At 39.5% G+C, this 25515-nt stretch overlaps 1 protein-coding gene across 5 annotated transcripts in view; it reads left to right on the top strand.

Moving 5' to 3' along the window:
- Positions 1 to 1927: 1927 nt before the first annotated feature.
- The window catches only part of ADGRG6 (adhesion G protein-coupled receptor G6), a 109642-nt gene continuing 86054 nt past the window's right edge, over positions 1928 to 25515 (top strand). For all 5 annotated transcript variants that reach the window (XM_027901106.1, XM_027901107.1, XM_027901105.1 and 2 more), the window contains exons 1-2: positions 1928 to 2120; positions 7826 to 7926. In XM_027901106.1, coding sequence (XP_027756907.1) covers positions 2119 to 2120; positions 7826 to 7926 — 103 coding nt within the window. In that variant the 5' untranslated portion in view covers positions 1928 to 2118. The remainder of the gene's footprint in view (positions 2121 to 7825; positions 7927 to 25515) is intronic.

Raw genomic sequence — 25515 nt, 5'->3', positions numbered from 1 at the left:
GCTTCTCTTCGCTGCTCTGCAGCTCTGAGACAGCCTCCAGCAACATGCTACTTCAGTGTCCAGAAAATCTGCACTGCACGTTTTCCCCACAGGACAGCAAAGGCATTTCTCACTGGGCAGTGTCCAGTTTGAGATCCAGGAGTAGCAGTGCTCCTACTGTGGAGGGGAAAGCAGATTGATGATTGCAAAAGAATATCACAGCAAATTCAGAACAGGAGAACTGACCAAGAAACAGCTCAACTAAACATGACGGGGAAAAAAATCCATGATTTCTTTTTTTCCTTTTTTTTTTTAGCTTGACTGCCAGATTCTGGAATTGCAGTCACCTTTAATGCCTTCCAAGTAGGGAAGGAAGATGGAAGTTTCCAACACAGCCAGCAAATACACACTCCACACATATCGCTAATCTCCTTATGAATGGCAGATTGACTTGTTCCAGATGCTCTTGATTTTCTGCGCATATCTCATATACAGTCGGTCCAATATGCCCAGGAGATTCAGAGCTCACAGTGAGTCCAGTACATTCTAGAAACGCAGACTTTATTGTGCACATGAGGTAAATGCAATAAACCCGGGCTGTCAGAACTTTTAGGTTGATTTTGCCCAAGCCTGCACTGTTGGCCGTGTAGATTTGGCTGATACAGACCCAGCGGTTCCTGCACCCATGTTCAGTGCCAGGAATTTACAATGAAAGCAGGCCTATAGCTTACTGGTTTTAAAGATAGAGAATAAAAATTGACTAGAATGAGTGAGTATTAACATTTAGTATTAAGTTCATGAAAAATTTAGTGATGTTTATTTTTTAAAATAGGAACTCTGTTTGCTTTTAACTGCCATTGCATGCTGATAACTTCATTGTATGATTCACTCTGCCAAGTCTTTTCTTCCCCCATCCTTGCTCATCCTGCCAGTTTAGATCCATAGAGTACTGTGAAAATTCTGGACTTCTCTGCTGACCTTTTGGGTTTTCCTTTCTATCAATGTTTTCCTACCTACCTGAAGTGCAGTAGCACGTCCTACGGATTTCAACTGATCAAAGCAACTCAGGTTCATTAGCAAATGGCACAATCCACCATCCTCCAAAAACGCTACCCAGGAGTGAGGTGTGGGCCAGCACTCTACGTGGGAGCAGCATACCGCCTTGCATGCTTCAGAAATTGGGTCAGAGCTGCGTCACCTCCACCTACCCATCTTGTATCCCAAGTATAGTGTGCTATATGCTTCAAAGGAAACCAACACACTTTAAGTGCCTTGGGGTCTGTGTCAACAGCTCTGGGACAAAGTGTTTTCTCCGGGCGAGCAGGCACGTCTGTGGGTGCTTACCTGTGCACTGCATTTTGTGGCGGGTGTGCAGGGTGCGCTTGCCCCCAGGGACCTTGCTGCCACTGGGATGCTGCGAGGTGCAACATGCCCGAGGCGCTGTGACCACCAAGGTCAGTGTCCCTCGTATGGAATCTTCTCAGAAGAGGCCCGTGTCCTTTGCGGGTGGCTTTGGGTCTGTGGCTACCACCCCCTGAGGGGTGTTTGAGGACTGCACACCTCTGGGCTGGCCCTTAACCATCGAGCCGGGGCGCTGCATGGCCGTGCCGCGCAGTGCCGCCCGGGGAGCGCCTTCCCGGGGGTCGCAGGCGGCGGGGTCCCGGTAGCCACCCCTCTGCCCAGACCGGCGCGCCAGCCCCGTGGGGCAGGTCCTCGGAGCAGTGCGCGGGGGCGCTCGCTGGCGGCTCGGCGGGTCCCGTCCTGCCCCCGGTGCGGCGTGGGGGGCCGGGCCAGCCCGTGGGGCCGCGCCGGAGCCTCCGGAGCCTCCACCTGACTGCGGGGCGCAGGGCGCGGAGATCGGCCGGCGGGCGGGGCGGCCCCTGCCCTCTGCGGGGGCGACTTCCCTCCGCACTGAAGTTTCCTCGACTGGAGCAGAGAGAGGCAGGTCCCGGCGCGGCGCGGGGTGGGGGAAGCATCGCGGCGGAGGAGGAGCGGATCAGCGCGGGCGGGGAAGAGAGGTGGGCAAGGAGTGATGACCTTTGCGAGACGCCGGCAAGGGAGCGGGCCAGAGACAGAGCGAGCGGCAGCGGGGGAGGATGGTTGCTGAGAGCCAGAGTAGAGCCGTCCCGTAATGTCACCATGTAAGTCTCTTCTCCGGTCTCTGGGGCGAGGGCTGCTGCCGGCCGCCCGCGGCGCTGGGGGAGCGCGGCTAATCCCCACGGGCTCCATCGTGGGGCAGGGAACCCCGGGCAGAGCGGCAGGGCTTCCCCCTCCACCACCCACAGTAGGTGGTGAGTAATACCAGGCTTGAGCTGCGCAGGTAGGTAGGGCTGAAGGAATGGGGAAACGGGGGAATTTCACGCCGGGAGCTCAGAGGGCAGGACTGGCGGGGCTCTGCCTCGTCCGGGCTCCGCGTCCGTCGGCGGCTGCCCTGCAGGTTCACGGGCGGCCACTGCCTTTCACAGGGCACTCTAACCCCGTCCTTAGGACCGTCCTGGTGAGATTCCCCGTGCTTGCAGACAAGTAACGAAAACCTCGGCCCCGCTCGCCGCCTTCCCTGAACGCCAGTGCCCCGGCACCCGCCCGGCCCCGGCCTCTCGGCTCGGGGCCGCGCTCGTTTACGTCGAGAAGCTCAGGCACCACAGGCACCACGGGGAGCCTTCCAGGTGCGGTGCCAGCGCAAGTAGGGAAAAAACTGGGAAGGGGAGAGGCAGGGCCGGGCGGGCTTCATAAAACATTCTCAGCCCCAGCGCGGTTCTCCGCAGCGCACGGCGGAGCGGGGGCAGCACGGGGCTCCGCCGCCGTCGAGGGGGCGAGGGGCGGGCCAGGGCGTCGTAGCCGGGTCGGGGATTCTCCCTCCTGCCGTTCGCCGCCCGGCCCCGGGCGGGCTGGTGCCTTGGCCTCTGGGCACCTTCCCCGAGATACTTCTCCTTTACTGACTGTCTTTTGTCGAAGGTAAAGACGAAGTGCTGAGGTTTGGGGTTAGACGTTTCGCCGGTGCGTTCGCAGCCAAGAGTGAGGACCTGTGGTTGGACCCGAGGGAATCCGTACGAGGGGAAAAGGGTAGAGGGTCCTCACAGTACACCGTGAAGTTGAGACAGAAAATGAAAGGGAGTTCCTAAAGACCTGGTGTTGCAGTGCTACTGGGTTGGAAACAGCCAGCAGATTTGTTGCCTGTAACTGGGAAAAGTTCCTTTTGAAAGGAAAGCCAGGGGACTTAGATGGATCTGATAGAGCTGATGCTGTTTAAATTAAAAGGCACGGTCTTAATTTTTTTCATTTCTTTTGATGAACCTGATGATGTTTTCAAGGTTGACTGTAAGAATAATTAGGAACAAGCAGTGCTTAACAAAATGAAATTTTTAAGGGGTATTGTGTAATTAATCTTCCGAGACATTCATGTACTACAGTTCAAAGCAAGGATTTCAAAGTTAAAATCCACTCCTCTATTAACCTTTGGGAACTAAACTGTGAGTTGCCATCACCTTTCACTTGCAGTTCCACTTGAGAGTGATTAAGCTTAAACTATTTTTGTTTACAATCTCTGCGAGAAAAAAAAAATTTGTGAAATTGATGTTATCTTTCTTTTAATTTTAAAGTGTTGGCAACATTTTTCCTTAATAGCTTTAGATATGTCAAAGACCAAAGAAAATCATGTCCGTGTGCCTGAGGCACACTGTAGACTTCACATGTTACTTCAGGGAACTTTGACAAAGCTCTGAACAAGGAAGATGGTGTATTCAAATCTGTATTGCATGTTTTGAGACCGTACAGTGTACAAATTATATGCTCCAGGATTATTCACATTTTGTGTATGTTGTCTTGCAGAGCTGTATACTCCCTAAAAGGTGATGATGTTTTCTTGCTTGCTGGCTGCTGGCACGTAGAGTAAAAGATTTAGTAGCTGGATGTAGTAAAACTCTCAGTAATCCCATCTTGAACTGTGTCAAGTTACATCCATTTATGGTTTAGATAAATTACATGTCTATTTTGCTCTTCTAGAATGAATTGTGAATAAACTCATTGTCTCCTTATGTTATAGGAAATGAAAGTAGCTGTGGACTGGACTGTACTGAATTGGTAGCTAGAGTGCATTGCTGGTCAAGTCACACAGTATCTACAATAGGAAATGCAAGTCCATAGAAAAAAATAGTACTTCTTCTATCAGACTGCACAGAAGGCCAAAAAACCCCAAAACGTTAAGACGGATTGCGGTTTTGAGACTACATCCAACTGTAATGGATGTACTTCTACCATAGGTGTCCTAATAGTTCCCAGATATATTAGGTAAAATGCTTTGGTTCTCTGTTTGACAATTTATGGTGATTTCTTCAGAGCTGTTAGTGTGTTACCAGCTGGGGACAGAACAGGACTTTTTCATTTAAATTGATACAAAATAGAGAAGAAAATAATAGAGAAGAACACTTAGTATGCTTTCAGCAATTTTAATGTAACCAAAGCTAAAGAGTGAAACAATCCATATGCGTTGCTGTGGTCAAAGATCTTACTTTTTGTTTACTGTTGGTGTGTTTTAGTACACTGCTGTGCAGATCGCTGTTCTCTGTGCTGCTAATGAATATTAAATGACAGAACACATCTTTTTAATACTATTAAAAATAATAACACAAGACAATAGGGGTACCTTGGACCATCAAGTCAGTGCTGTCAGGGGACCATATCACCCCTTGATAAACTATAAACTAGGCCAGAACTGTTTGCTAGTTTTTGTACTGAATTATTCATATGCTGTTTGGATTCCCTTCTAGATGTTAATTAACATGGATAATCAAGAAAAAGAACTTTAAAATAAATATAAATATAGTGGGTATTAATGGGTGAATATTATCTGCAACTAGGCTATGTCTCTTTAATGTCTTGAAAGTATTTATTTGTCAGTTACTACGACACCTTATCATAATTGTCTGGGATGTCACACTATAAAAATATCAGGGTTGGATTTTGTTGTGCAAGAAGCCTTTTTGTTGGCAATGTGTTAGCTGACTTCCATCCCTGACAACTTCTCGTGTGGACAAGGGTGTTACACATCACAGTGGAAGGCTGTGAGCAGTCAGTTTTCTGAATTTTGACTTTTTATCTCCACAAGATCATATGTATATGATATGTGTATATATATAAAAATTGATTTCCTCACTTATTTGTAGCACTCAGCTGGAGGTTATGCTTTGTTAAATAGTTCTTCAAAAATCTTTTCCAGAAGAAACAGTTCTGACTCATGGTGCCCGCATTAGTGGAGTGTTTTGGTAGCATGCTTCTCCTGCAGTCATTCTTGTCTGAGTTTGATAAACCTTTCTTGTCAACTGAGATGATGTAGTGTAAAGAGAATTTTGTCCTTCAGCAGTAAAAAATATAAGTGGAGAAGACAATTTTGCTATTGTTGTACGTATTTGTTTATTTATTTTGGTGGAGAATTGTATATTTTTTAATAGCAATTGTATAATTATCTAGCTTTTTTTCTCTGGGGAAAAACTGTATAGCTACTTTCTGCCTTGTTGTTTGTACTTATTTATACTATGCTCTGTTGTTGATTATCCATGTTCTCGAAATCTTTCTTAACTTGGACTTCTTTCATAAGCAAGGATGAGGAAACAGACTGTAAACTGTCACCAGGGAGTATCATGAAGTACTGGCTCATAAGCATTACTACTGCAATACAAGTGAACGTTAACAATAGCAAATTGGTCAAATTAAATACTTCTTTCACACTACTGCAGAATTTCATGTTCTTTAAGAAAGGCACTAAAGGCAGTGTGACTGGGTGGATTCACACCAGACCTAGGCAGCAGAAGCTTGACATGTTATTTTTCCTCGAGTATTTCAAACTTGATGTCTTGGATTTGCCAGCTATTAAATGAGTAAAAACTTTGGCTGAGTTCACAGAGACATCAAAAGTAACGATATAGACAATGTTTCTGTTTGATAAAAACCAACAGATTTATTCTGAGTTAAAAAATAATTGTTTGCAACTATTTCCCAGTCTGATAGCTGTACCTGTACTTGCTCGAAACAAAGCAACGATCAAAAACTAGTAATGCAACCACTTCTACAGGTTTGCATTCGGAGATTATGCAGCAGGATGGCATGTAGCTCATCAGTACCTACAAACTCTTTCTTCTGTAGGAAGAGCAGTGTTCTCTTGTATGTCTGATATGTCATGCTGCTAGCCTCAACATTTCCATTTCCCCACTCTGTGAGTATATATGTGCGTTGCACTTGCTTGCATGAGTGTGCAACTGGTTTTGTATTTTAGAAGGACTTCTGTTCAAATTCAGTTTTCTAAATTAATATTAAAGGTACTGTGGATTTAGGAATTGTATACATTGAACAGTAATGGTTTCAAAACCTCAGCATTCTCTTGTCTGAGATTTTAATAGGGATTTTTGGATATTAAGTTGAAGGACAATAATTCTATTGTTTGATAATCCGGTTACTTTGTGTGTCTGGCTTCATCAAAGAGATTCTTGTATTTCAGAGCCCAGTGTTTTCTGTGCTTGTCTTCAACACTTGTTAAGTTTGACTTTACAGTATTTCAGAAAAAATAAATCTGCTTCAGATTCCCAATTTGATGCAACTACCCATAAAAAACTGAAATTCTTTTGTAATCAGATACCTGTGGTGTGTACCACTGCACTAAATGAAAGCCTAACTGATTGCAGTCTTCAGCAGTCTGCTGAAGTGCCATTTACTTGGACCCATTGGCGTCAGGCCCGTGGGGGTGCTTTGATGAAACACCACTTTTTAAACTGAAACATTAATTGTTCCTTTATAGTGGTTTATCTTGCTAAATTAAGTCTGGCTTCAGCTTTGGGGAGAAACAGAAGCTGATACTGGGAAAGGTTTTATATTTGCCCCCAGCTTTCACTGGCAGGTTCACAGCGGTGTCTGTGGAGCAAAAGTTTTCTCCCAGTATAGGTAGATAATATCTTACTGAACAAAAGTCAGTTTTCACCAAATAGAGGGGAAGGAGTTGGTCAAAATAATGCGTGTTGTGTTTCATTACTTGTTGCTTCCTTTGGCTTACCTCTAACTTGTTGATTAAATGAGATAGTAACGTAGTGGAACACCATTCATTTTGGATACCTGGTTAAAGGCCTGTCCAAATTTAAGTCTTTCTTTCTTCCTTTTCTGCCCACTATAGAGGAAACATTTTGGTTTAGCCATTAAATATCCTGTATGCTTCAAGGGAAAGGAAGCTTTAATTTCAAGCTGTAACTGATAGAGACTTTTATATAATTGCATTTGTTTTATTAAATAATAAAGCTGTCCCTGACTTCAGTGGCAGCACAGATGAGCTCTTAGATTTTGGCAAGGAAAGATTCAGGATTTTCATAAAAGTTCTCAGCAGAAAATATTGTAACTGTCAAAATATTAGCACTGAAAGATGGAAAGCCTTGTTAAGGGCAGAGGCAAATTATCACCTACCATCTTTATATATGTATGTATTATATATGTTTAAATAGCATAAATGTGTTTATATGTGTAAATTAGGTAAATAAAGCAAAAGTATTTAAAAGAAACTCTACACCTTAACTTCTTCAGACTGTGCTTCTTGTTTCTTTTACTGAAATACCACCCACATCTATCTGCTTAGAAGCCCAGTGCTGACTGGTCTTCCACTTTGTTGTCTGCTAAGAACCAGACAATGTAATTTCTGGTTCTTTTTGGCAGACTTGTGTCTCCATTTAAGCAATACTAGGGCCATCCATAATTTTCAAGTGCTACTTTATTTACTCCTAGTTACTAGTTTGACTAATAACTGTTTTCCTCATTTTCTTGTCTTGTCTGGAAAACTCCCTGAATTCTTTCTTGCTTTTGTTTCCCCCCACAGGATGTCTCATCAAAGTGAAATGTGGTGCTATCACTGGAAATGGAAGCTGCAGTACTGTCTCTGCTTGTTTACCACATATATTATATGCATACAGCAAGCAGGTAAGTCAGCAATTTATCTTCTTGCATAAATAAGTGATCTAGGAGCCAAAGTTTTGATGACTAAGGATTATGCTTATGTATGACTGAATTATGTACAATATAACATTTTGATGAAAGTTACGCATTACAGTATTTAGTTGTGGTTTGGTAACTTGTTCTGCTACCACTGAATTTTATTTTTGTTGTTTTTTATCATTTTGCTTTTGTTTTTTTATTTATCTTTGTTATTAATGGTTACTATTTTTTCCTTTGGCTTTTTTCTTTTTAAGTCTTTCATTTTGTCCTTTCTTTGTTTTTACCTTGCCTGTCTCTTTTGAATTTCTTCTAATTGTTGGAATATTGTGAGTAATCATGTAGCTCTTCTATTTTCCACAGTACTGTTTGTGCCTGTAAATTATGTATTCAGTAACTTCACTCTAGTTCAAAGTTGTAAAATAACTGTAGTGTGCTTATTATTTTTAAACACTTTTATGATTCATATTATAGAAACATTCCTTGGCAATTTATATGTATCTAAGATAATAATACACTGTAAAGAAGAATCATTTTAAACTTGACATCATCTTGATCTGTGGTGACACTTCAGCACAGCATAATGTAATACATTCTGACTGTTTTCTTTAAATTTATGAATGAGAAATTTTATTTACTAAGTATTTTAGGAGCTCCAGCTGCTTTACTGGAAAAAAAGTATAAACTGGAGTTTATTCTGGAGCATATGAAAATTTTGGAGCAGTTTGTGCTCAGCTAATTCCATACTGGATGGGTAGTTTTGCTTTTACAGACTTGTCACTGGAAAAATTTTTAGCTTCTTTGATAATGTTTTTTTCTTTAGGTGAAAGGTGCAAATTTTTACATTTTTAATACCCACACTTTTTTTTTTTTTTTTTTTTAGAGATAAAACAGTGCAGTTGCTGTGCAATAACAGTTTCCAGGTTCATGTCACTTAATAAAGTGTTTTTCATTTTCATTAAATTATATAGCCAGAAGTATACCTGGGATCTGCTCTCGCCTATGGCTCCATTGGCTGGCAGATTTTTTGTCCCTGTGATCCTGGGCCATGGAGCTGCCATCCTTAGCATAAAGTAAATCAGCAAAACCTGATCTAATTTACATGTGCCGTGGCCTGTTATCTGGTGACTAGAACATTAAGACCCAAAGGTTATTAGCCTTTGCTAATTCCTCTTGATAACATTACAGTTATTGAAGGTGCAGGTGACACAGCAAGCCCAAGTCCCATGAGGCAGAAGGTCCAAGCCAATATGCTGTGAGGACAGAGGAAGCCAACCACAAGCTCACCTGTGCAGTCAGCTAATCGCAGCATGCCACTGCTAGCTGTGCTGGTACTGAACAAGTAGCTGGGTCAAAAGCCCTGTGCCAAACTCCAAGACGTGTTTTTATGAAACCATATATGCCCCTGGCTAACCGCTTCAGCAATAAAATGGTTGATGCCATTGGATTGGTAAAAGCAGCTGAAGTGTTCCAACCTCTAACTGTTCAAGCTCTTTTCTCAGGCACTGGTTTGGCATGTAGGAAACCGAGAACCAGGTCTCTGATGGAAATCAGAGCAAAGACCTGGACCTGAGTCTTTTACATCTCAAGTGCATCCTTGTGGGGGCTTTTCCTTTCTTGACTCCACAGGAACAGATTTGAAATCTTCAAACCTTTCAATAAACGGAAAAGATATTTCCCTACCTGCCTGAATGATAAGTAGATAAATAAGGTACCCTGGAGACGCCCACGTTCAATAGACAAATGTTTGCTGTTCAGCAGTGAAATAGATGATAGGTATTCTGCTGTTAATACTCGACTGAAACAAAACGAGGCATTTACCTTAACAGAAACCTGTCATTTGGCAGTGCTTGCCTGTAGACGATGCAGGATTCATATTTCTTTTAATGTTGATGTAAAAGCATAGGTTATGCTGGAAAATGGAGTATTTTCTTCTGATTTTTTTTTTTTTAATAGAGCAAGACACACAAGGTGGGAAACACTGCTACTCCTGCATTTTTTATTTCATGTTCTTAAAAAGTATTGGTCACTTTGGTTGTGGATTTACATGGTATTCATAATCTCCCTAGCAGCTTAAGCTTTACTGAAGTTACAGTAGAAATATCATGAAGCCTGACATTCATCTAGCCTCTCTAGTGAGCTGTAAGCTTAGAAAGCTTTCGGGGCTTATTAAGCTTTGCCTAGAGGAGGTTACATACAAGCAAGAGATTAAGATCATCAGGTTTAGGTTTTATGGATTACTTAATCCATATTAAATAATGGGGCTATTCGTTAAGATAAAGGTATCAGTCACACTGTGACATGGAAAAATGCAAAAGTAATAATTTGATAGTTTACCTTGAGAAAAACTATAGTAATTGGCCTGCTTTCAGAAACAAAGCTTAGGAGAAGGATTACACGGCAGAAAACTTAGAATGGGAGCAGGATGATCTGTGGAAAAAATATTTAGCCACAAATTGATAAGTAAGGTATTGACAAGCAGGTGCAGCAATGAAGTGCAATCCCAAAATGTAGTTCTGATACCTCAAAGTAATTGATGGATTGTGACACTTGAAATAGAAAAACACTAAGAAATTATTGCAATGAAAAGAATTTGTAAAAATATAACGTGTACTTCAGCTAAAATCTCAGTAGCCATAACTGTTTTGGCAGACTGGCTTAAGGTCATGTGTTGTGACATGAGGTGAGGTTACCAGCACAGCTCAGTTGACAAGTTTCCATTCCTCTCTGGGAGAGATGTCTCTGATGGCCTTATGTGAGTCATTTAGCTGTGCCTCAGTTGCTCCATGATGAGTGTCTCTCCTCCCTTGTAAGCAGCTTGCCTGTCTTCCAGAGAAAGAACTGTACAGAAGCTGAGATGTTAGAATGAGGATGTTTTAAACAGAATTAGTTAGATCTGCTTTTATATCACATTCAGACATTCCCAACTTTTTGTTTCTATGTACATTTCATTGGTTTCAGAGAGCCCAAAGGAGAACAAAAAGAGTGAACAGAGTTCTGGAAAACATAACTAATGAAGGTAGACTGAAAGAACTAAGATTTTTTGGCCTAGAGTAGTCAGAGGAGGGAATGTATAAAAATTGAGAATATTTAAAGAGATAGCTGCAGTGGGATGGGATAGACCGATCTTTCTGGGCAGTTGAAAGGGAAAAAGAAAAGGGCCTAAATTACAGCAAGGTAAATCAAGGGAGGACATCTCATCAAAAGGTTTAGAGGAACAGACTGCCAAGAAAGACTGGGGAATCTCAGTCCTTGGGAATGTATAGTAATATCTGCCAGAAATGGTTTAAATCTACATTCCTCTTTCCTTGGGGCTGAGAAATGCATTAGATAATTTCCAAACTTCTCTGTTTCTATACTGCTTCCTTAATTGTTGCCCTGTAAAATCTATTTTGGTTAAAAATCTAGGAAATGAGGAAATCCTTTGGAAACTGCGCTTCTCAGAATATGACAATGGTGTTTCTCTCCTTAAAATTTGTGTTGGTGTTTGTCCTGTTGCAGTGACTTCATTTGTATCTCACATAAGGAAGCAGCAGTTCAGTGCAGAAGTGCACTGGTGTCTGTAGTCACGTTTTCATGTCCTCAGAAGGGTTTAATCAATTCCCAGAAGTTCACTGAAGATTAGTTTCAACTCTATTACAAGCCTTGAAATTTTAATTTTAGTGGTGATTCAAGGCAAAATTTTGTGCTATATTTAATTCATCATGAAGGAGAGGCTAGAAAAAAGAGTAAATCTGAAAGCAAGTCCTTCACCCACGTGGCTGATGATGATACCCAATATCAGATCCTCTCTGTCTATCATGCTCCTTAATTAGGCCTATGTAGATAAAGGAGAGATTAAAGCCCTCCCTTGTTTATGGGGGTATTTCAGATTGAAACTGTGGGTTCAACAACCTAATAAGACATGGGAAATCAGTCTGGTGGGAAGTATTGCTCATGCTACCAGCCCTAACAGCAAGAGTTAGTGACATTGCCATCTGTGAAAATGGATTGGGTTTTATCTGGAACAGCCAAGTCAGGAAGTGTGTTTTTTTCAGCACAGATCTCAAGCTGTGTACCCCAGACAGGGGCCAAAGATCCTATCACTGGGCAAATGATGAAATGGTTGTCAGCACATTCCCTTATCTTCCTCTTTCTTACCATGTGCACAGTAAGAACCGAAGTGCCAAGGCATTAACCCTGTCAGTCAGCACAATCCTTGCGTACAGCAAGGGATGATTTTGTAACGTTATTACTGGTGCTTTGTGAAGCTTCTTTCATGGTATTCCGTGGATAGGAACAGGTGTGCATAAGTGGATAGGAACAGCAACAGCTGAGCAGGGTAAGTGTGACTGAGAGTGCCATCCCTGACTCAAGTATGGAAATTTATGTTTCTGAAAGCTATGGAAAAACTCAGGAAACCTAAAAAGTTTGAAAAAATATTCAGTCTGGTAGTCTCTTTCCTTACACAGGCATACATACATAATGAATAATTGGGAGATTAGTCAGAAGGAATCTGCGTATTTAATTAATAGCTCTCAAGTATTTTTATTCTTTCCCTTTTCTCTATCAGTCTTCTTTTGTATTTTAATTTAGCTTAAGCAAAACATATGAAAAGCAATCTTCTTCATGTTCTCTTTAATATCTACGCTTTTGCTGTTTTGAGGCATGTGTTTAGAATTTCTGTTCATACAAATCTTGCAGACTAAAAATTGCTAGTTGGCTTTCTTGCATTTCCCCTAGTTGACAGTTTGTTAATGTAAAAGTAAATTACTGTTCTAATGAATGTCACAGGAACCTGCCTCTCATTACCTCTGTTTACTTTTTTTAGCTATTATTTTTTTAAGGTGTTGATAATCCTTTTCCCTGAAGTGTTTGGACCTCATTGCATTAACCATAACAATATTGCCTTAAAAACACAGTGATTTTTCCCCCTCCATATGGGTTTAGCACTCATAGCTAAACCCATATGGAATACGCTCAGACATCGTAGAATTTCAAGGCTGATTGGGACCTCAACTTACAGGGTCTCTGCTCTCCTTTATTAGAACATAGGTTAAATAATTTACCTTTCCATAAGAAGTATACCTTTAAAGAAAGAACAGTTTGACACTGAAGGTCCGACCTTTATGACCTACAGGATTTCAAAATCCATTTATAAATTATTTTTGACTCATTCTTTTCTGTTCACTGTTAGAAATTAAAAACATAGCCAACAACAATTTGGATGTTTGTCTATGACAACAGATAATAAAAGTATCTACCTGAGTGGTATACCCAACAACAGCCCCAAGATAACTTGTGACCATGCTTTACAAAAGGCTGCCCTTGATAGAGGTTATTATGTGAAAAAAATTAATTCTTTATGCTATTTGTCAATTCCTCTCAATAACGTGAATGAACATTTTAGAGCAAAATGTGTTTCTGTCTTATGAAAAGACTGAAGTCTTTGAGAATGTCACTTTTTCTCTAGCATGGATCAGCAATGGGACAAGTGTTGCATAATGAAGTGAAGGTGTTAATTAGGAATAGAAGCTTTCCAGATGAAAATTCCCTACGTACAAGTCTAGCAATCGTGATGCACATTTCAGTATGCATTACAATTAATACTGAGTAATTAAAATGGTTGATTTAATATCCCAGTGGATCTTTTAGAGTGAGTGATTACCACTGTGAAGTCAGCATTTCTCAATTAATCAGAAGAGCTGATCTTGCAGATTTTAGATGCCTATTGCTATGTCAATGATTGTTTTGCTAGAATATAGGATTTGGTTACTTAATGAGATTGCTTAAGTGATTTGCACAAGGTGTAACATGTACTGATCACTAAATCAAAGCCTCAGTTATCACTCTCTGATAATAAAATATTAAAATTTGCATTTTTATACAACCACAGCACAGAAATGTCTGAGATGGATATACGATACTAAAATGAAGAAATGCATGTATGAATTTTATTTCTCAAGAATATGAAAAAAATGTAGGGACTTGTAGCTACAATTTAGTAAGGTACTGCCATATAAAAAAACTCACCTAGGAAAGTACAATCCTTGTTAAGATTGTGTATGAATTACCTGTGATTAAATAATTTACCTGCACCGTTTCTAAATTTTTTCTTCTCATCATGGAAGGAAAGAGTATCTCTCCTATGAGAGAAAAATAAAGTATTTTAGCTATATACTGTAAACATTTTCTACACAGCTAACTAAAATGTTAGTGTAATAATGGTAAGTTGCATCAAGGAAGTACATCCCTTCCAGTGATACACTGAACCAAAGTATAAATTCCCATATCAAGGGAAGGGAGGCCTTCCAGGAACATCTCTTATTTTGTCTGGGTTCAGTGCTTCTTAATCTGCTCAGTTCCTGTAAATAACAGACTAAGCTCTAACTCTTGCTGCAATACAGGAAAATTAAGTGTATAATTCATAGTTAGAGGACTGCTTCTGTAGTCTGGCCTCAAGATAGCATTCACAGTAGTTGATTTTCTTTGCCTTCTCTTGAAAGATCAGGCCAATTTCCACTCTAATCCCAACTCCAGTCACATTTTTTTGGTACCACTATGAACTTGTGCTTCATTTTTATCATCTTTCATGTTGTAGTTTTTATCTTTCATGTTGTATGGGGTTTTTTTGAGTTTTTTACCCTACTGTCTGGGACTACAGCCACATGAACAGTAAACTGACTGTTTTCAATTTGTTGGTTGGAAACTATTTTGCTAATTGTCCTCAAGATTTCAGTCCCCAAACGTGTTTACCAATTCCCATTTTGTGAATTTCCTTTTCAGCAATTTCTGAACATTTTTAAAGTTATTTACTGGTTTGTTTAAATTCCAGTGTTGCAAATAATTAAATCTGACAATAGAGGCCACCACATTGGTAACTCAGATTGTGAAATACTCTAAAACTACAGCTGTATCAATTAAGGTGTAAGATACTTAAGTGTCGGCATGGCATATTTTCAGAGGACTTATTTCTTGAAAGTTCTTGTAGACTAAAAAATCATGTGTTGGAAAATATTTTACTCAATTAAAGAGTGACAAAAAGTTAGTTCCTATTCTTGAAACCATTATTCTTCTGGATATCCCCAAAATAGTCCAGCTGTCTCCCACTACATTGTAAAACAGCTGCTTTTTATTTTTTTTTTTCAGGGCTAAATATCTCCAAGAGTTAGCTCTTGCAGAACACAGGGTAAATCCATGAAAAGATTGTCACACAACTAACCTAATTTTTGAAAGGATACAATGCAATCAGAGTTTTACCCAATTTCAGCTTTCCCCCTCATGAATATGGTTCTTAATGGGTGTCAGCCAGAAAGCCATGACTCCCTGTCTTGAACAGAGTTTGTTTTGTTCGGATGCATGCTCTGGCTTCTCACAGCTCTTTTAATTAAGAGCTGTGCAGTGAGAAATCCATACTGTGAAGCTGAAGGCATTTTTTAATCAGAACTTGCTATTTAGGTGGAGAAAAAGACCTCATGGTTGAAGTTATCACAGAGGCATTTGTACAAGTGACCCAGTCCTCTGTGACCTTTTTTCTTGTGTTGTTAGGGCAACTGTTTTTTCTCATTGTCTTCAATTTACAGGAAAGGTCTTTAAGTGGGTTTAAATTTTGAATATTTTAGTGGTTTTTTCTTCTGATTCTGTCTAAATATCTTCCACTTCCAAAGTATGTTAATCAAATGTTATACTGCACTTCAGAGAAACTGAGAGCATACAGAGAATCCTGAAATCATCTCGACTGATGAGTTGTTAGAAATATACAAAGGAACACCAGTAATATGTCTTTTGTAATGAAATCTCAAATAACTGAGAGATTTTGTGCCCACCTATCCAATATTTTGAACAACAAATCAACCAAATGATGTTCAGCTCATGTTGGATTTTAACTTTGGTTTAGAGATCCATTATATTTCAAGTATGTATTTAATATACACACAAAAATAAAAGAGCAAAATGTTGGTGTTGAACAAAGGCATCGTTCGTACAGTGAGTTACAAGTTGTGGGGCTTTTAGAAAAGAAAAATTGTTTGACTGATAAAGACATTTAAAGGAAGTGAAACAATAAAAATAATGAACCCCCCTCCCTCACATGGGTAAGCCTGCTACATCAAATATGCTGTGTGCACCAGCTGCTCTGGTTACGGTTTATTATGTAACTAGTTTATAAAGCCTAGGATTTTTTCTTTGACCTGTCAGATTTTGGGAGTATATTGTTTCCATGATGTCTAGTATTTTGATGTTATTTTGGATTGGGTGTGGACAAAGATCTTGCCATTGGAACTGGCAAAGGCATGTATATCAGAAATGCCACCTGTCAGGGCTTCCCTCTGTCTCTTCATATGGGGAATTGCTGTTCTGTTAAGTGATTATTTCACTACTTTACAAGTGAATTGCATTAAACCCTTCTGCATTCTTGGGAGGGACTTGATGGAAATCAAAAAGGAACACGTAGCATTGGTAGAGTAATAAATTCCTCCTTCTGGTGGCACATGGTAATCACAAGATAGTAGTGAGGATTAAAAAGGCAAATATCTCTATACATAGTCCTTTCCTCTAATAAAATATGCATGTTTTTCACAAGTGGGTAATACCAAATAAACGATTTTTTAAATCTCTTACCAAACACTGGTAATTTAGAAGTTACCTGCAAATAATATCTGGCATAGTTGGTTGTGTTTTGGTTTGGGTGGTTTTCTTCCTTTTGTTTTCAACATATGAAAATGTTGATGTATGTGATAGAAGTATCCTTTTCCAGGCAACTCCTGTAGTTATTGACTGCTTTGACTGTTACCTTCAACAAAAGTATCTGAAGTTGTTCTATTTTTTTATGGCATATGAAAATTGAATAACTGGCAATTTAATCATAGAATCAATAGCTGAACTCAAGATATTTGGAAAAAAAATGCTTGGCTGCATAAAACTTTTCTGAATAGCACATCATAGCAATGGAATGTATCAGATACCAGAAATGTAGCTGAGAAGAGTCCAGTTTTTAAAGCTGTTGTTTTCAAAACATTTATCTTGCTTTATCATCTGAATCAGATTTCTGATGTAATAAATATTCTGAATTTGAAGGAGAAAATTATGTTAATTTTAAAATTTCACCATGTTTTCTTTATTAGAGAGGTAAAAGTAAAGGAAAACACTTAGTAATAATATGATTGAAAAAATAATGAAATAATTTCATAACAATCATGCAGTTTGCTTTTTTGTGCTTAAGAGTGATGAAATTGAGACAAATCTGCTTTAACCTTGAAATATTTTTGCACAACTTCTGGAATAAGATATAAGAAAACTTCAGTGAATGTTCAGCTGTGTATGGTCTGGTCATTTTCTATTTTAACTGGATTATGTGTCATTAATTTTACTGGGTCCCACCAAAGTCAGTGCAGTTTTTACTGTCTTTGAATAAGAGCAGATGTACATCACTGTGGAGCTCTTTGGAAAATCCCTCCCTAAATGTCCAAATAGAAACTATTTGGAAGTTTGTGTCTTGGCCAAACAATGTTGCTATGTCAGAGGAAGCCAAAGTTGTGCCCCGTGCCTTTAAAAGATTTAACTTGCATGGTGCTGCATCATTGCTGTTCACTGTTCAGAAAGGAAAAAGGCTTAAAGAACTCAAAAAGAGTTGCTGTGTACACTTGGCAGTGACTATATGCTGTAACTTGTGGGTTTTGTCTGCAGATTACTGTGATCTCACCCAGTGAAATGGAAGAGGCTTTTATATTCTGCTTTTTGTCTGTTTAATCCCCATGTCATGTGAATCCCTTCTTGGTACTTAAGAACCGACTTGAGCTCCAGCAAAAAACTCGGATGCACAATCTCTTCTGGAAGGAGTGTTACTGAATTTTTCTTCTGGCACTTTTCATGCTTTGTGCAGGACATAGTAACATTTGCAGGAGTCAGAGCACCTCTGATTCTGAGATTCAGTGGGAAATGAACATTCTCAGCACTCAAAAATTGAGGCAAGGAGAAGGCAGCATTTTTGCTGTATCATCCTCTTTTTCAGTTAGGTTTACTGCATCCATTTGGGGATTGTTCAGTAACTGGCAGAGTCATTTAAAATATCGTAAGAATCGAGACATCCACTCTTGTTTCTACCTACCCATCCATCCATAATCTGACTGCTTTTTAATCCTAACACACAGAGGCAAGCTCTCTTTTTCCCCTTGAAGTGGATTGCTTTTGATTATAGTGGCATGAGTTTTTGAGCTTTCCTCATATTTTACTGTAGTTTCTGTTTCTAATGAGAAGACAGCTCAGCCAGGCCAGAGTTTTAATCTTTAGGGTGAGGTCTGCAATGCCTCTTATCTTAATCAGCTACTGTGTTTATTCACTTGAAATATGTGGAAATCTGAAGAAACATCTTCTATTAGCAGGGATGAAGCCAAACTTCAAAAAAAAAAAAATCTAGTCTCTTAGCAATTTTTAGTATTTCACATTTGGTTTCTATTAGTTTTCCTTTACAGAATTCAGTATCAGAAATGATACAATGACAGCAGAATGGAAAGTAATGTTACATATTGCAAAAACAAAGGAAGGTCTTAAACTAGAATCTGGTCATCAAAACATGGACGCTGTGAGTCACAAACATAAATTACTTAATAGCAGTTGGTGAAACTTTTTGTTTCATGCTGAGAAGCTCTTCTGTGGTGCTTGCAGTTTGTTCTTTACAGTTTGTCATAATTTAATTGTCTTCATGTTTGTGGTTCAGTTTTTTATACTGGCCCTCCCAACATTATGTGACATTGTCCCCATTATTCCTTTTATATAATGTCCCCATTATTCCTTTTATATAATTTCTCATAATAATTAACACTGTCAGAGTGTAGACTTAGAATTATGTAGACAGGCACCAGTGGTAACAAATGTCATGATAGTCAAATGCTATGCAGGTAGACTTTATATGGCCAAGGTAATCTATGCATTCAAGAGCAAGTTACTTGAAATGCAAGGAGATATTCTGCACCATTAGATACCAGTGTTGGGCTATGGTTACCAATTTGTCAACAGTTATGAAAAACACTGAAGACCAGTATGTCCAGTCTAAACAATGATCTCGTGAGTATGTTCCCCTATGGACCTTTCTTGGGGTTGTGGTATGTATTAGACATACAGAGTTAAGGTTAACAGTTTGCCTGTTATATTTTCAAAGCTGTAATGCAACTCCAAGAGGGTTGTCCCCTTGAAGTAATAATATCATAATAATATAAATGTTAAATAGTAATAATAGTGTAATGGTTTATTTTTCTCCATATAGCATGAACTTTCATAAGTAAACTAATACGAGTTAGCATTATCATATCTCGCTGGACATAGATTGTCAGGAGGTAAGATTAACCATTACCCTTTGCTTGTGTACTGCCATAAACAAAATTACTTGACTTATTTTCGAACACTACTTTAAAAATAAAATAATGTAAATTATATGTGATAAAAATGACTGATAAAAATTATCCTTAAACATTATATGTTTATAATGCAACTTAAACTTTGATGCACATTATTGTGTTTATTTGGACTGTGCAGGTGGATCTCCTGTACTGCCTGTGTGCGCTGACAGATTTATAAGTCCAGCCCAATAGCACAGAGCTTTGTCCACATTTTAAGTAAATTGTTCCTGGTTAAAGGTTGCTTCGGTCATGGAAAAATATATCTGTATGAGACTTGAATGAATAATGGTTTTAATTGTTAGCACCTTTTTATCAGCAGCAATAAGAGAGGTTTGAGTAAATATCTAGGCTCCCAATTATATACGGGTACTACCATATCCCTGTAATCTGTCTTTTCTAATTATGACACAGCATGTTTATTTCTGAAATGTCACATACTTTTAAATGTCTCTTACTTGTCTGTTACTGCTTTAAAGTATCACAACACTTCAATCACACCAATTCTGACAGAGAGTAAGACATTCACATATTTTTACTTTCTCATCATTTGTTGTCTTATGTGGAGGTGAGGAAAAGCTTGGGATTCAGCTAGTGAAACAGAGAATGATAATCTAGAATCAGCACTTGCTAATTCAGTTGAAATGTCAGATACCTGTGTGGTAGATGAGTGGGGTGGGTTTCCTGTGACTATCACACAAGGTTGGTTTTCAAATTCAACTTATTTTAAATAACAGAAGAAAACTTTACTAAGAAAATAATTTAAAGAAAACATTAAGGTTAGAAAGCTGTCAGTTCAGTAATTTGGAAATAACAGAATGGAAGAATTCAGGTTGCCTATGAATTTTTCCATTTTCACATCCATGTTGATGATGCAGTTTTTATTACAAAGCCACCTACTTTTTGGCATTGGCCTCCCGCTTTGGATAGAGCAGATGTGCTGTGAGGCTGAAAACAGGTTTTAATGTCTTTGCTTAAACTGTGGCCAGAGGTGAAATACGTACACTAAATGAGGTACTGGATTGCAAGAAGATCTCATGGCTAGGGGGGCTGAAGGCTATGTTAGAAACCTGGATACTGTCTCTGACTCTTTTCTGCTAGGAGTGGCTAAACAAATTAATTTCATGGCTGTCTTTAATGAGTCTCATTTTCTATGCCTAATTTAAACCTATAGAATGATTTGCATCTGTAACTGCAGCTCAAGTGAATAGGAACTATGTTTGACTATATTAACCTCTATATAATGCTGCAAATCACAAGTAAGTTAGGTCCTGTGTGTCTGAAATTATATACCTAATATCAGAAGATTCTTCTGATATTGATATTCCCCAGCTACACTTCTGTAAAAGGAATTTCAGAATACTTCTTCCCTCACAGTCATGTTGTAAGTTTTTCTTAAAATAACTGTTGAAGAAGTGTTCAAATGTTATACTAATGAACCCAAGAGAAAAGCTCGTGAGGAAATCAGTGCTTATGTCTCAGGAGGGATCTGGAATTGCTTCAAGGCTGAGGGTAACACTTTGAAGAATTGAGGTAAAGCAGGATACTGCAAAGTTGCTTATTTCATGTGTTTTGTCCTTCCTGTGAACTGAGATCCTAAATGAGTATATGATTATGTAATTGAGATTTTTTTTCAATTATCTATGCACAAAGGCCAGAGGAAGGTTAACTGTGGCATTTCCTAACTTCACTAGTCCTTGATTGTACAATCCTAATGGTGTCTGAGTGTTTCTGGGAGGGGTTTGTATTCTTGAGATGACTGTGTGTATGTAGATAAAAATATAATTACTCTTAGAAATGCTGAGTTAGAATTTTAATGTATCCCATATGCAGAGCAGAAAGTCTTGTTAACAGAATGTAATTTACTGATTTTTCTTGTTTCACTCATATTCACTAAATTGAGATGTTCTCCATTATATTTTTGAGACAGTTTAAGAAGACTGAGATTGACAGTGATTGGAGTAATCAAACTACTTCCCTGTGAAGCAATTTACTTAGAAGAACTTTCCTTTAAATTTTATTACTTATTGAATCCTTTGACTGATCCAGCAGTTAGAGCAACAGCAACCTGGTCCTGCATGACCTAAGTAACACCAGAACAGTCTTTTATAATGAAAAAAGAAAAAAAAGGAACAGAGAGGTATTCCATGTATTTTCCACATGCTCCTACAGCTTAAAAGAAAAAATTTACCTTCCGTTTTTTATTCCATGGGTATTTCTGTTTGTACATTTGAAAAATATTGTTTCTCCATCTTCTCCAGTATTCTGTCTAGGGTGATACTGTGCATGGGTGTGGTTTGTTTTGTTTTTTGGGTTTGGGGGATTTTTTGCTTGCTTGTTTGCTTTTCGGTGTCTTTGTTTGTTTTAAGGCACTGTAATTATTACTTTATTGATGATTGATTTGTGTCATCCTGTTGGGAAAAGAAAACAAAACATAGAGGATTCAATGTTGCACTTAGCAAAACAGTGACAAGAAAATATCTGTCTAGAGAAAAGATGTTCAGTCTATTACTGTTAGCAATGTTAGTTTCTGGAGGAGCACTTGGGGAGTGTTGGAGTTTGGATGAGTAGGTCCTGTGTAGACTGAGGTTTGAACGAAGGTGGCATTTTGCTGGGAAGTGGGGTTCTCACACATAGAATCTTTGTGTATCTGAAGTAATGGCAGGGTGCCCAGAGCTTTGTGGAAAGATTCTTAATTCTTCAGCAACAAATAATTAAATAAATAAATATATTCAGTCAAGGGTAGGATATCTTTGATGTGAAGATATTCTGCTAGATGAAAGACTGGAACTGGCATGCAGTGCCAACCATCCCCCTGCTTCCTTAGCGCCTTTGGTGCCAACATCCTCAAAAAGAACAAGGATTGTAATTCTTAAGACATCAGATTTGAAAAAGGATTTCCTTTAGAGCTACGAGTGTTTTTCTAACCCTCCAGACATGTAACCAGTAAGACAAATGAGGCTTCCAAAAATTATGACATGTTTCATAACTGTGACAGTTTTTGGATTACAGGTCATCAAATAATTTAATTTTCCTGTAACTGTGGACAAGGTCCTGATGCCCATCTGCCCTTGGAACAGAAGTAGGTCTGTTCCTGGTTGAAGCCAGGGATCAAAGCAGCCCAGTGTTTATAGATGGGCACCTGGAACTGAAGAGTTAAAACAAGACCTGTGTACATGATGCTTCCCCTCAAAACTCTCCCAGTCCCCAACTGTTTCCATTTGGGAAATGCAAATCTCACTGAGGCTGGTGTGGCTTGCCTGTTTAGTAGTCTGTAATGGATTTCTGCCAACTAGTTGCCCACTCTCCCTTTGAACTTGCACATCCACAGTTGTCCTCAGGCATGCCATGCATCCACTTCCCGCTGCACGAAGAATCACTTTGTTCTCCTTACTTTGAACCTGACTTCTATAACATGGGCCACCAAGTGAAAACTGTGAGCAGGTACTCCCTATCTTTCTTTTCCCTGTCACTCACAGACCTTTTGTAGACCTTTGTCAGATCTCATTACATCATCTCTTTTCCACCTTGAGAAGTTACCTGTCTACTCCCTCTCTTGCCCTGACTATCCCCACCCAGGACCCACACCCATACCTTTTCTGCCTGTGGCTCAACAGGTTCATTGAACCCAGCCTGGGATACCCAGCTGTCACCTGGCTGGGAGCAGTAGGATCTGGGTTGTCCATGATGGAGGAGGATCTGGAAGCCAGGCTGACCCCAGCACAGAGTTCTCCCTGACTAGGCACAGTCTCACCATGTCTCGGCTGGGTTAGTAGACAGGGTGAGGTGAAGAAGCAGGCCCAATGTCCATCCAGGAAGTCATGTCAGGAGCAGCCAGACAAAGGCCAGAGATAGATACACATACAGCATGTCCAGCAAGAACTGAAAGCCAATTAAGGGCTTTAAGTGCACTCAGGGCACTGTCACACTTATCTATGTTGAATTTTATTTGCTATTTTATTGCCCAGTCACTCTGTCTTATGAGACTCATTTTTCTGTTCTTTACACTTTGCCTTCAAGGTATCCACTGTCTGGAGGACCTTTCCATCATCAGCAAACTTTGTCTGTACTCTTCTACTGCTTTTCCAGATACTTTCTGAGTATTTTAATTTATGTGGATCCCAGCAAAGACCCCTGGGGAACTCTGTTGGTGACTTTCTTGCATTTTTGCAGCTCCACATTTGCTCCTATACCCTAATTCTGTGCCAGAAGCTTCTGTTTTATACAATGGCTGCTTAGTGTCCTTTAAAGCTTATGGTGAGAGTCTTTGCTAGCAAATTTCTGGATATCCAAGTGAACTATGTCAACTGGGTCACATTAACCCGCATAGCACAACTAAACCTTGCAAAGAACTCCAAGAAGTCGAAAAGACAAAATGTCACTTTACAGAAGTAAAGATTTTATTTATCCAGGTATCCACTAATTCTAGCATTTCTTATACCACAGGTCCTTTGTGGTAGCAAAGGCACTGGTCTGGTTAGAGGGAAAAATTGGAGTAAACTAGTTTTACCTGACTGCCAGTTACTGGCAACCTTCACAAGTGTTTACATTATTAGCATATCTTTAGGATATGTGACTTGTAATTACACTCCTCTCCCAGTGCTCTAGACTAAGACTGCATCTGGCAGAAATGGACTTGAAAATAATAGGATATGTTTGATCATGTTGACAAGCAGTGGAAAGCACTGAGCAGTACTTCTGGTACTTTACTAAAACATAATGAAAGCTTCAAGCAGCTCACTTGAGTGGTAGTTCCTCACAACTGTGAACATCTGCAGAAGAACCTTTTCAGTTGCAAAAAATGGACCACAGTTTTACCACACTGACAAAGGTGTCAAATGTCTGGATTTCATGTAATGCTCCCTGAGAAGGAGACTAAAAAGAACCATCACTGGAAAAAGAAAACATTAGTTTCTGCTTTCTTCTGAAACGCAGAAGAGACAGAAATAAACTAAGATGAAGAAGGAACCAAGATAGTCAGCAAATCACTACGTATTCTGTAAGTTCTTTCTCACCAATGAGGGAGCAAACCTGCTATTCTGCACAGTGCAGATCTGGTAACTATGAGACTAATGGTCCTACCTCTCCCTAGAAGGACAGAGCACTTTTGCATATCCTCATATCAACTCAGATATGGTCACATAAATAGATAATTTCTTATTGATGGGCAGTTAAGAGATCAGCTAGCTCAGACATCAGGTGGTTTTAGACCTTTCCGTTTGAAACTGTTGTGCTAGTCTTGGTTTGTTAGTAAGCCCAAATGCCAAGAAACTTCTGATACTGTTACTTCCTGTAAAGTAACTGCTTTCTCAGAACAGGAAGGCTTGGTTACTTGTAAATAAAATAGCAAGGTTTGCATTTGCAGAGAATAATAAAATTGGCTTTGAAAGAAAAGGTGCAATTGTTTGCCTAGTCATAAATGAATGAAGACACTTCTGGCAAACGTTTGCGAGTCACAACTGGCAGATGAATCTAGGAGTTGACTAACAACCCTTTGCCATTTCTGTAAACAAAAACTGCTTAAAGTTGCTGCTGGCACTTCATTATATTTAAGTTTAGAGTTCAGGCTAAAGCAAATTTACCAGATGAGCCAAAAAAAGTGTTTGGACTGACACCATTACTTCTCCATAGTGCAGCATGTGATTCAGTACTGGAGGATGTGGTCACAGCTTCATAGCCATTTAGATCAGGATGACATCAACTTTATGTGGCATTGCAGCGATACAAGTGGTACCTGAATGGTTTTGTTGGAAAGAAGGCATTACACCTGATCATCAAGTACTCTTCTGTTTTCATAACTGATCCAGACTGAAGAAAATAATGCAAGCAGTTACCGTCTGAGCTATTATAAGAATTTTTCCTTCTTGTGATTGTTGCAGCCTGATCATAATGACTCAATTACCACATGCTGCAAAATGCTGTAATTGCTGTTAGTCCAGTATACTGTCAGATCCTATTTTGGCTGTTCTGGCTGAATAGTCTTGAGTCTGACTACAGGAGGGGATGGGAACTGTCTGGATGGAGGAAAACCTGCAGTCATGAGAGCAACAGAAGAGCTGTCTAGCACACCCAAAAGCTTTTTAGACTACAGATGGATCTCCAGCATTGTCTCATTTCAAAGTTTGCTGCACAATAAAACTTAAGAAAACTACAAAGAGGAAAGAAAATATTGGAGTTCCTGGAAAGTGTGGATGAGGAATTCAGTTGT

This window comes from Empidonax traillii, unplaced genomic scaffold, assembly GCF_003031625.1.
Source record: "Empidonax traillii isolate 1590-97213 ecotype Southwest subspecies unplaced genomic scaffold, ASM303162v1 scaffold762:size303542, whole genome shotgun sequence".
Classification (NCBI taxonomy): domain Eukaryota; kingdom Metazoa; phylum Chordata; class Aves; order Passeriformes; family Tyrannidae; genus Empidonax; species Empidonax traillii.
The sequence above is the reverse complement of the archived record's forward strand: the minus strand, read 5'-3'. Positions and strand labels throughout refer to the sequence as shown.